At 44.6% G+C, this 11,997-nt stretch overlaps 1 protein-coding gene across 13 annotated transcripts in view; it reads right to left on the bottom strand.

The window, feature by feature from the left end:
* RNLS (renalase, FAD dependent amine oxidase) overlaps nt 1-8,942 on the bottom strand; it is a 345,523-nt gene extending 336,581 nt beyond the window's left edge. For 10 of the 13 annotated variants that reach the window (XM_053910246.1, XM_053910244.1, XM_053910239.1 and 7 more), the window contains exons 1-4: nt 8,770-8,869; nt 7,929-8,165; nt 7,659-7,764; nt 6,796-6,938 (exon numbers count right to left, since the gene is read on the bottom strand). In XM_053910246.1, the coding sequence (XP_053766221.1) occupies nt 6,796-6,938; nt 7,659-7,764; nt 7,929-8,052 (373 nt within the window). In that variant the 5' untranslated portion in view covers nt 8,053-8,165; nt 8,770-8,869. Of the gene's footprint in view, nt 1-6,795; nt 6,939-7,658; nt 7,765-7,928; nt 8,166-8,769 lie in introns of all 13 variants that reach the window. The other 3 variants (XM_053910240.1, XM_053910243.1, XM_053910251.1) reach the window with 3 other exon arrangements.
* Nucleotides 8,943-11,997: the final 3,055 nt, after the last annotated feature.

Genomic DNA, 11,997 nt, shown 5'->3' with positions numbered 1-11,997 from the left:
CCGCTCAAACACAGGCTTACGTCCAACCTGGGCCACGAGGCTTCCCTCCTGTGGCTGCTCTGGCTCAGTGTGAGCCCCCTCATCTGTGAGGTCCCTCCACCATCAGTGCCTTGATCATTCCTTCCGACTGATTCAAAACATCCGCATATTTTAGGTACGTCGGATCTATCCCAGGGGTCAATCTCTTTGAGGCAATTAACACCATTCCGTTAGCAGATTAGAGCAAGGGCTTGTAAACTGCCTCCGACCTGCCTGAGGGTTTGTCCAAGGCCCCAGCCTGGGGAAGGTGCAGGTAACTGGGGCGTCCGACTCACAAACACCGTCTCCACTCCTGCCAGAGCAGCCTCGCTTAGCTTGCTTCTGTTTATTTAGGATGTCCCACCCCGGCCAGGTCACCTTGCTCGCTTCGCTCTAGTCCTGGCCCTGATCTGGACCTCAAGTAGGCCTAGGAATTGTATACGTTCTATGCTGTTGTGTTTTCCCATGATGTTCCCTTTGAAAAGAGCATCGCGTGCGTATCGGTGATGTGTATTTAAGGGTATTTAAGGGCTCATTGGTAGGTGTGTACATTTAAGGGATTAGATACTGGCTTTAGAGATTTGAAGCCATCCGAAAGCATCATCTGTGCTATTCAGCACTATCCATATCCTAAAGCACACAGATAACTTCCCCGGAAGTCGGCTCCAATCTAAGCTACTACTGACTGGTTCGTCCAACAGCTGGCGGGCTCGTAAGTCTAACTGATTCCTAACTGTAGAGTAGTTTTGGAATCTCTTGGCAATTTGGGTTCTTCTGCACTGAGGGCAGACAAAGGTCGGCCTCGTTAGAGTAGCTTATTTTCTGAACCAGCATTGGTCAAGAGACTGCTATGTACCTGGCCTGTTATTTGCTTGGATTGACAATGAGTGCGTATATTCTATAGTGGGTATACTACAAAGTGGGTACTATTACTACTCTTATTTCTCCAATGAAAGAACCAGGATATTGATTTTTAGACGTTCCCATTACTACATAACTAGGAAGGGGTGGCAGAACATTAATTTGAATCCAGATCATTCTGATTCCAGAAACTCTCCCAACTTACGTTGTGGAATCACTAAAACTTTTGTGGACCATTTAGAGGACAGACAGCTTTAAAGAAGCTTAAAGGGATATAACTGTAAATTTTAAAATGGTATAGATAATGTCTATAAATACTATAATAACAGTTCTGGGTAGAGAGGGGAAAAGATTCCTGAAATACGACAAAGGTAATATTAAAATAAATAAAGAAAAAGTTTATATACACTCAAATTATGTAAACCTTGAACTCAATTATATCAACATTTGTTTTTATTTATTTTTTTAATGTTTATTCATTTTTTGAGAGACAGAGAGAGACAGAGCGTGAGCAGGGGAGGAGCAGAGAGAGGGAGACACAGAATCCGAAGCAGGCTCCATCCAGGCTCTGAGCTGTCAGCGCAGAGCCTGACGCGGGGCTCAAATTCATGAACCGTGAGATCATGACCTGAGCTGAAGTCAGAGGCTTAACCGACTGAGCCACCCAGGCGCCCCTCAAAATTCATTTTTAAAGAAAGCATCTGACTCTTGATTTTGGCTCAGGTCATGACCTCACAGTTTGTGGGCTGGAGCCTTGCACTGGACTCTGTGCTGACAGTGTGAAGCCGCTTGGGATTCTCTTTCTCTCCCTCTCTTTCTCTGCCCTTCTGCCACTGGCTCTCTCTCTCAAAATAAATAAAAACAAAAAATTAAATTAAAAAAATTAAAAGCAGAAAGTAGGTCACAAGATGGACTTATTATTGACAGATATAATGACATTTTTCCTGCTATTTTACTGTATTTTCCAAGCTTTCTACCAGTAGTGCACAATTTAAAAAAAGAAAAAAAATTACTTCTTGGGGGCGCCCAAGTGGCTCGGTTGGTTAAATGACTGACTCCCGATTTCGGCTCGGATCATGATCTCATGGTTCATGGGTTCGAGCCCTATATTGGGCTCTGTGCTGTGGGATTCTCTCTCTCTCTTTCTGCTCCTCCTCACCCTCTCTCTCTCAAAATAAATAAACTTTAAAAAAAATAAAAAATTACTTTTTGAAGTAAATAGTATTTTATATAGTGAAAGAAAAAAATCTACAAGACTCACTGTCACAACAGACTGTACAAATTGAAAATAGAAACAGGTCTTTACTAAGAACTGGTTAAATGAGAACTGATAGTCACCTAATGCATATCACTGTATTAAATATATTCAACAACACCTCTAGTATACATATGCACCTATACATATACAGAAATAGATACAGACACAGAAACCTATCATGGTGTAGATCATGACACTTACTAGGTACCAGGGAATATCCATGCCCCCAAGAGCCGGCCCCATGGTCACCGGGTTCCGATACAAGACGAAAGCATCCTTAGCCCGCTTCCTACCTCAGGGAACACCTCTTCCCCTAATCCCTATACTTGTGGTCATTGCAACTAGTAGCCTCTTCATCCCACCGGGTGCTCTGACCGTACGACTCGCAGCAGGTCACCTGTTAATTCACTTAATGAGGAGCTACTCCAGCCCTAATACACGTCAGCACCTCTGTCGCCCTCATTGCCTTCGTTATTCGTGTCTTACTAACAATTCTCGAATTTGCTGTGGCCCTTATTCAAGCCTACGTCTTTACCCTGTTAGTAAGTCTACACCTACAGGAGAGCACCTAACGAGCCACCAAACCCATGCATACCACAGTTAACCCAAGCCCGTGACCACTCGCGGGAGCTCTTTCAGCCCTCCTGGTAACTTCAGGATTGGTGATATGATTTCACTTCAACTCAACATCCTTATTAACTGTAGGGTTGACAACCAACCTGCCAACTATATACCCCGATGACGAGATATTGTCCGAGAAAGCACGTTTCAAGGCCACCACACACCTATTGCTCAAAAGGGCCTGCGGGAGGGAATAATTCTCTTCAACATTTCAGAAGTATTTTTCTTCGCAGGCTTCTTCACAGCCTTTTACCACTCAAGCCTTGCCCCCGACTCTGGAGTCTGTGGGCTGCTGACCACCCACAGGTACTCCTCTCAACCCCCTAAAAGTCCCAAGACTGAACACCTCCGTACTATTAGCCTCCAGAGAGTCAATCGCTTGAGCCAGGGTACCCACCCAGGGTACCACGGATAGTGACAACTACGTTATAGATCTGATCCTCTCCTAGTAGAGTGCTGGGCGGGCCAAGTTCAGCTCGAATTAGAAGTCTAAGGGCGGTTCCTACTACACGCTCAGGCACCAGTTAGGAGATACAGAGTGCCGACATCTTTGCGGTTAGTGGAAAATGGCGGTTTATGAACATAGGTAAAATGGCTGAGTAAAGCGTTTGACTGGAAATCTAAGAACAGAGGTTGAAGCCCTCTTCTGGCCAAGCTCTGTGGTGAAATATCACATTGAATTGCAAACTCAAAGAAGCAGCTTCAACGCTGCCTGGGCTTCTCCCGCCTTTTATTCCTAGATGGCGGGGAAGTAGATTGATTAGGGTATTTAGCTGTTAACTAAAATTTCATGGGATGGAAACCCCCCAATCTAGTCAGGACTTAGCTTCATTAACGTGTTTGATTCGCAATCAATTGATGTAAGATAGATTCTTGCAGTCCTTAGAGTTAAGTGTGCAGACTTACATGGCTATGACGCACTTAGGGCTTTAAAGGCTTTTGGTCTGTTTTAACCTAAACTCCTAATCCAGGATGGATAATACTGGTGTGGGTGGGAGTAGTATGGTGGAGGTTACGATGGGAGGGGGTATATAAAAGTACAGGTTGAATAATGTTATGAGGCTAGTCGCGTAGGTATGATAATTATCTCATTTTTTGTTAATTCTTGGATGATTATTCATTTGGGGATGAATCCCGAGAGTGGCAGAAGGCCCCCTAGAGACAGTATTAGCATCGGCATGAGGTGGTTAAGGGTGTTTTATTTCATGTTTGTGATAGGGATAATGTTGGTGTAGCAGGGCTGTGTATGAATAGTATAAAGGTGGCGAGTGTTATAATGATATAGTTAGGTTTTGAATTGTTGCTGTAGGATTATATGGTACGATAGCTGTGGCATGGGCATGATAGCATGATGGAACAGCCATGGTAACTGTCACTGCCCATGCATGCCCATGACATGTGCCACATTCTATGTGAGCCACAGGTAATTAACTATAACCTCTTTTCCCAAGACCTTCCAAAGCAAAATTGGAAGACAAAACATATATTCCCCTAACACCTACCAAAATAGGGATGTAGGCACTGTGTATTCAAGAACTGTCTCTTTGCCAGAACATCAGCTGTAAGAGGGCAAGGACTTTGGTTCATGTATCATTAGCGCCTAAAACAGTGTCTGGCATATAGTAACTACTCAATAAGTCTATATTGAATGGATATATGACATGCATGGATGGGTAGATATATAATACGGTTAGTGAGTACCTGAGGATTTCAGTAAATATGCACATGTAGATTGGGCCAAATCACAACAGAAATGAGATTTTTAAAGTTATATGGTATACGAAGCTGACGGAGACATTCTATAAAATATCCAATGGTATCATAATCTGCAGTGGTTAATTTTATGCATTAACTTGACTACGTCACAGAGTGCCCAGGTATTTGGTCAAACATTATCCTGGGCCTGTCTATGAGGGTGTTTTTTGGATGAGATTAACATTTAAGTTGGTAGACTGAGTAAAGCCGATTACCCTCCCTACTTAACACAGATGAGTCTTATCCAATCAGCCAAAGGCTTGAATAAAACAAAAAGCCTGACCCTCCTGACAGTGAAGAAGAATTCTTCCCGCCTGACCGCTTTCAAACTGGAACAAGGGTTTGGAGGGTTTTCTTCCCCTGTACTTGGACTTGAACTGAAAAGTCAGCTCCTCCTGGGTCTGGAGGCTGCTAGCCTTCAGACTGGAATTGTATCATTACGTCTCTTGGTTCTCAGCCTTCGGACTGGAACTAAACCGTTGGCTTCCCTGGGTCTCCAGCCTGCCAACTCATCCGGCAAATCTTGGCATTTGCCAGCCTCCATAATCACATAAACCAATTCTTTATAATAAATCATATATATATACATATGTATCCTATTATATATATCCAATATATCCTATTGTATGTATATATATATATGTATATACGTATGTATATATATATATGTGTATATATATATATATGTATGTATACACACACGTACATGTATCTTATTTTGTCTATCTCCTATTCATTCTGTTTCTCTGGAAAATCCTGAGTAATACATGACCACAGACTGAATTCTAGATGGAGAAATGGTCTAACCAGAATGGTATTTACTATGTTCTCATGTTGTATATTCAATCTCACTGATCTCTCCCTTGCCTGGGATAGTTCTCAATAACTAATATTTGATGAAGATCAAAACAATAATTATCCTCTTAGGAAACAAAAATTCTCAGCACCTTTCTTCAGTGATCTTGAACTGGGCATTTTATTTAATGATGACTCATCAAGAAACCTACTTCTGTTTAAGAAAAAAAACATTTATCATCCAAGATCATTTATCATCATTTTTGAAAAGGTCATTTTCAAAAAAAAACAAAGGTCATTTTCAAAACATTCATAAAATACATAAGGAACAATGAACATCCTAATAGAAAAGAGTCAAAGGTTATAAATAAATTCAAAGAAAAAAATGCAAAGAGCTGGTTAAAACAACTCACTCATTAAGTAAATGCAAATCAAAACACAAAAATATATCATCTTTAACCTGTCACATTGGCAAAACCCAAAAATCTCCATAATATCAAGATGTAATGTCCCATTCACCGTTGATGATGAGATGCTCTTTAAGAGGAAAAGATAGCATTACAAATACACGTTATGGGGCGCCTGGATGGCTCAGTCGGTTAAGCATCCAATTTTGGCTCAGATCAGGATCTCATGGTTCATGAGTTCGAGCCCCTAGTCAGACTCTGCGCTGACAGCAGGGAGCCTGCTTCAGATTCTCTGTCTCCCTCTCTCTCTGCCCCTCCCCTGCTTTCTCTCTCTCTCTCAAAAAACAAACAAACAAAAAAAATCCACATTACCATTTGACAGCTATCGTACTGTTAGAAACTGGTCCTACAGATATGCTTACAAAAGTGCATCAGGGCCAGATAATGCACCAACATTGGTATTAGCAAAAACCAAAACAACCTGTCACCCCCCTAAATATTTACCTAAATATTTACCAGAAAGTTAATAGCTAATGAACAGTGTATTCATTTATTTATTTATACATAAATAATGTAATACTGAACAGGCATTGAGAAGAATGAAGCATACTGAATTTGTTGATATGAAAACAGACCTAAGATATGATTCTGTCCATGACGATGTGTTAAGATTCTCCAGAGAAACAGAACCAATAGGAGGTAGATAGATAGAAAATGAGGGCGGGGCGGGGGGGGGGGGGGGGGAGGGTTGATTTATTATAAACAGACCAAACAACTTGTAGAATGGTTTATGTAAAATAATCCTGTGTGTGTATCTTAAAAAGAGCAAACATAAACACGCATGAATAAATACATAAAGATAGTCATATAAGATCAATAGATACATAAACATTTTTCTGGAAGCATATATAGAAAACTATTATCAGGAATTACTTTAGGAAGAGAAAATTAGCTGTTGAGCAGTGAATAGGAGAACACGTATTTTATGACTTTCTTTATAGTATTAATATTTGACTATATATACAACTTTTATTTGTAAATGCTAATTTTAAAAGAAGGCAGAGAAAACCTTATCCGCACCTGATTCTTTCAGGTAATGCTTAACGATTGAAGAAAGTCCTTGAGGTGCCACAAAGTTACAGTCTCCTTCTTTCATTACCATCCCTTCAATTGGAGAGGTCAGAGGTTTCAAAATGCCGTGAGCTAACAGTTCATCATAAAAACTGAAATAAATCAACATATATAATTACATACTGTAATTAGTTAGCTTAAAAATACTATATAGTCTCGTCCAAGAATTCTTAGAGATTATCATTCTAAATAACAACTAGAAATCTTGATATGATCGACTCTATACATGTTTTGTGTTGATAAAACATAGTTTAGGGCGGGCCTGGCTGGCTCCGTCGGTGGAACATGCAACTCTTGATCTCTGGGTCGTGAGTTCAAGCCCCTTTTTGGGCACAGAGCTTACTTAAAAAAAATACTAATAAAACAGAATTCAAGTGACGAACAGCAACGTTTGGAGAATCCATAAAACTTCTGCTGACATTAGCAGAAGGCCCATTTTCTTGCATATTTCAAAATTAAAGTCAGTGAAGGTAACCAGAAAGGCAGGCAGGGCACCAATCTTGAATTTGGTGCAGACTGCCTGGCATCACAGCCAGCCTCCCTCTTCCTCAACCCTGACTCGGTCAAGCACATTTACTGAGCCCCCGTGGGGTAAGAGCTCCTCCCGTCTTCTCAATAACCCTGGGAGACCTGTATCCCAGCTTATCCACTTCACTCAGGTTCACCTCTTCCTGCTACCACCACCGACAGCGACAATATTGTCCTGCCCTCACTATATTTTATTACAAGAGGCAGAGTTAAAAATGGACGATCTCAACATGTTTACATCATACACCCCGTAAGAAGGATTCCATCCCTTGCAACTAACTCACCTTTGGTGTTTTTTAGCATAATGGGGAGTGCGGGTGATGTACTGGGCTCCCAAGTCAACGGTGCTCTGTGGATTGCAAGGACTCCGGGCCGTAGCCATTCTCCCCCCTTGAATGAATCCACAGGAAACGTCTTAGTGCATCAGAATGAACCTCCTGAGATTCAGGCTGTTCAGCTCAGGTCGGGCCGAACAGATCATAGCCGTATTTTAAAAAGACCTTTTGGTGTTTTTTGTTTGTTTGTTTGTTTCAGTTTTAGGCTCTGCAACCTACCATGGTCAGGAAGCAGTCCAGAGACAATTTGGTCACCGTGAGGCCCTTTCTCAAAGAGGGCACAAGAATGGGGCGGCAAGCGTTGCTCAGCTCGGCGCCGGGAGCACGGACTCCCATGTTTCATTAAAGAACGGATGAATGGATCAAATAAAACGACACAACGAATGACACGTCAGGATGCATCAGTCAAGGAATGCTTTCACTCTTGCACTCAGGTTTCATGAGAAAACAAGGATTCTGTAAAGTAGGTCTTCGTAAAGTCCTGGCCAACGGGCACTTCGGGATCCTCGAGGCGGGGAGAAGGCCACGAAGGCACCAGCAGGCCGCGATGTAAGCCCACGTATTGGCCAAGACCCCAGGCCCAAGCGTTGCAAACGGCCAGAGCTCCTCCGGGCTCCTCCCTTTCTCCCGCCCGGGGATCCTCCCGCTCCTCCCTTCCTTTCCCCCTCCCTCCCTCCTTCCCGGGGCCCGGGGCTCCTCCCGCTCCTCTCACTCCTCCCTCCCCCCACCCCTCCTTCCCCTCCTCCCGCTTCGCCGGTTCCCCTCGCTCCTCCTGCCGGGGGACCCCTCCCGCTCCCCGACACCACCCCCCACCGCGCCAGGGTCACAGCCCCCCCCCCCACCGTCGGGCCCTGGGGGCGGGGGGCGGGGGGGGGGGGGTAGGTCTGAGGCCCTGGTCACGTGGCCGGGCGCGCACTGCGCATGCCGCTGCCGGGACCCGCCGGCCGCGGCCGCCACTGGATTTTTCTCACCGACTCCCCCAGGGGGGGCCGCTCGCCGCCTCGGAAACCCCGGCCGGCGGCGGCCTCCTTGCCCCGGTTTCGGCCTCCGGACGACCCACCTGAGTCCCCGGCCTCTTCCCACACCGTGAGGTGCACAGGCCGGGGCGTCTCTTTCCTCAGCAGCGCCGCGCACAGGCTGCCCGTCAGCCCGGCGCCCACGATGAGCACCCGCGCCATGTCCGCACCCCGCTCCGCGCTCCGGGCCCGCCCCGCCCGCGAGCAGCCCCGCGGCCGGCCTGCAGGGGGCAGGCGCGAGGCGAGCGGCCCGCCGGGCTGGGGGGCGGGAGCCGGCGCTCCGGGGACCGAGCCGAGCGGCGGGGGGGCGGGGGGGGGGGGGACGGCGCGCGCACCTGCCCCCCCCCGCCTCGGCTGGAGCCGCAGCTGAGCCCCGGTCCCTGTGCGCGCCCCTGCCGGCGTGACACTGCGGTCTTGAGGGGCGGAGGGGGGACCGCACCAGCGATGCCCCGAAGGATGTCGGAATCCTGGGAAGGTTCTAATAAGATTGGCCTCCGGGCTCTGTGTGTGTTACCTCAGCTCGAGCCTCAGTTTCTCCATCTGGGGAATGGGGACACTAGTGTCTTCGTTTCAGATCTGTGACGATTACAGATGTGTGATTGACCAGAAAACGTGAGATCGCTCCGCTCTTCAGTAAATGTTTTTATGCCGGAACACGTTCCGATATCCTGTGGGATGCAGAGGTGGACAGGATAGGGTTCATGCCTTTATCGCTGATCTGTTTCCCCCCAACATTGTCCTGGAAATTCTCAGTGAGAACGACCAACTATTAAAACATAAAGAATTAAGTTACAGTGGCTTGCAGATAAATTATCACCTGGAAAACTACAGAAACTGAATAGCTATGACAATGGTAGTCAATGGTAGTTGACAATGGTAGTCAATTACAATGAAAACATTTAAAAATTGGAAGGTTTACTTTATGTAAAAATTAGGTCATAAAAAATTACCATACGTCATTGGTGATGGATCGGTACGTACGTCTGATAAAAGACGAACTAGATGAAAATATAGATGAATATATATAGTCTGTAAGAAGACTTACATAAAAATAAAAAACAATACATAATTATTTACAACTTGTATGTCCAAAATGCACAAGACAAAATACAAGTAGCAAATTTGGGGGCAGGTATGAAAGATGAAAGCTAAATATCCTTATATAAAATCTGAAAGACACAATTAAGTGACAAAATCCAAAACGAAAATGTGCAGATTCAATTTTTGAATAGAAAGAAATAACAGAAGTCCAATAAACAGATTAGAAGGTTTAACTTTCCTATATTCAGATAAAAATTAAAATGCAATACCAAAAAAAGCCCAAAAAATGCGATATCGTTTTTTATTTTTTGGGAATTGCTTTTCAAAAGGTTATGTGCCTACATTTGGCAGGAATGTAGCAGAACGCACTTTAATGCAGTAGTGATGGAAGTGCGATGGCTAAGTTGACCGGAGTAGCGTTTGATCATATATCAAAAGCCCTAAAACTGTCCTTTAAATGAGAGATACCAGTTGTAGACATTTATCTTAGGAAAATAGTGTATAGCTATACATTAGGATTTATGTAGAAACGTGTTTCCCTCAGTGTTATTAGAAACATTCCGGTAAACAATCAGTGGGATTTGATTGATCAGATTATAGCTATCTGAACATTTGAATAAAGCTACTAAGAAAATACGGCTTAAACGTTTAAGGGTGTATGGGAAAAGTACTCATCGTATAATGATGAAAAACTGCTTCGAAACCAGTAGAATCCCAGAGGATGGGAAACACACACAGAAACAAGGACATACGCAGTATTAGAGAAATAGGAGAGGAAGCAGATGTACTTATATTTTTCTGTTAATTTCAAATGTTTTATAGAAGCCATGTATTTATTCATTTATAGATGTATATATGCATCTATTTGGTATAAAGCAAGTAAAGCTGATACGGTAGACTGAATAAATTCATCAATCCCTGCCTTAAAGTTGTTTACAGTCTAGTTGGAGAGATTGTTGCAACCCCATTCTGAAATCTCAGAATTGTGGGGCGCCCCGGTGGCTCAGTCGGTTGAGCGTCCGACTTCGGCTCAGGTCACGATCTCACAGTTCGTGAGTTCGAGCCCCGTGTGGGGCTCTGTGCTGACAGCTCAGAGCCTGGAGCCTGTTTCAGAGCCTGTGTCTCCCTCTCTCTCTGCCCCTCCCCTGCTCGTGCTTTGTCTCTCTCTGTCAAAAATAAAATAAACATAAAAAAATTAAAAATAAAATCTCAGAATTGTCTGGAAAGGATATTTGAAATAACCTATGACAACGGGCCTCTGCCACCAGCATAATGTAAATACAGACACTGAGTTAACATGAGTCTGCCCGAGGCTCCGCAGTGTCTCGCGGTTGAGGGGAGGGCAGGTCCCCGTGGGTTTTTTGAGTCTGTTCCCCCCATTCCCACCATGTCCTCCTGCTTCCTCGTTTCTTGCACCATCAGGGCTCCAACCTCATGGTCATCTTCAATAACTTCTCCTCTCTCCTCTGGCTAAGTGTTAGTCTTCTGGTCTTTGACCTCTTCTCCTTTGTCTCTGAAATCCAACCCCACACCACTCTACGCCAGAAAAATCCAACTTCCACCAGAAATACCAGAAATGGACTAAAGTGCCTGTTTCGCTGCGTTCTCGTTATCTGTGCACATTTAGCATTTTGAAAAGCAATCGCAGGGGCTCCTGGGTGGCTCGTTCAGTTGAGAGTCTCACTCTTGATTTTGGCTCAGGTCGTGATCCCAGGGTCGTGGGATCGAGTCCCGCATTGGGCTCTGCACTTGGGTGTGGAGCCTGCTTGAGATTCATTCTCTCTCTCTCTCTCCCCCTCTGTCTCCTTCTCCTGCTTGTACTCTCTCTCTCTAAGGTAAAAGAAAGAAAGAAAGAAATCACCAACAGGTGACTCCATTGCTTAAATTCAAGCAACCATTCATTCTTTTCTTTTTTTTAAAGAATCTTCTTTTTCTTTTCTTAAAGTTTATTTGTTTTGAGAGCGTGAATGGGGGAGGGGCAGCGAAGGGGGGAGAAAGAGAATTCAAAGCCGGCTCTGCCTTACCGGCGCAGAGCCCGATATGGGGCTCCAGCACATGAAGCCCTGAGATCATGACCTGAGCTGAAACCAAGAATCAGACGCTTAACCCACTGAGCCACCGAGACGCCCCGAGCAACCGTTACTTCTTAGCAGGATTATTCTAGTGGTTTTTTAAGCGGTCTCCCTGCGCCTAACCTGTATTCCGCACTGAGCTTCTGGATCAGTCACTAC

The sequence above is a fragment of the Panthera pardus genome, unplaced genomic scaffold (assembly GCF_024362965.1).
Source record: "Panthera pardus isolate Hobbes unplaced genomic scaffold, ASM2436296v1 HiC_scaffold_22, whole genome shotgun sequence".
NCBI classification, from domain to species: domain Eukaryota; kingdom Metazoa; phylum Chordata; class Mammalia; order Carnivora; family Felidae; genus Panthera; species Panthera pardus.
Note: the sequence above shows the minus strand (reverse complement) of the source record. Positions and strands in the feature narration are given on the sequence as shown.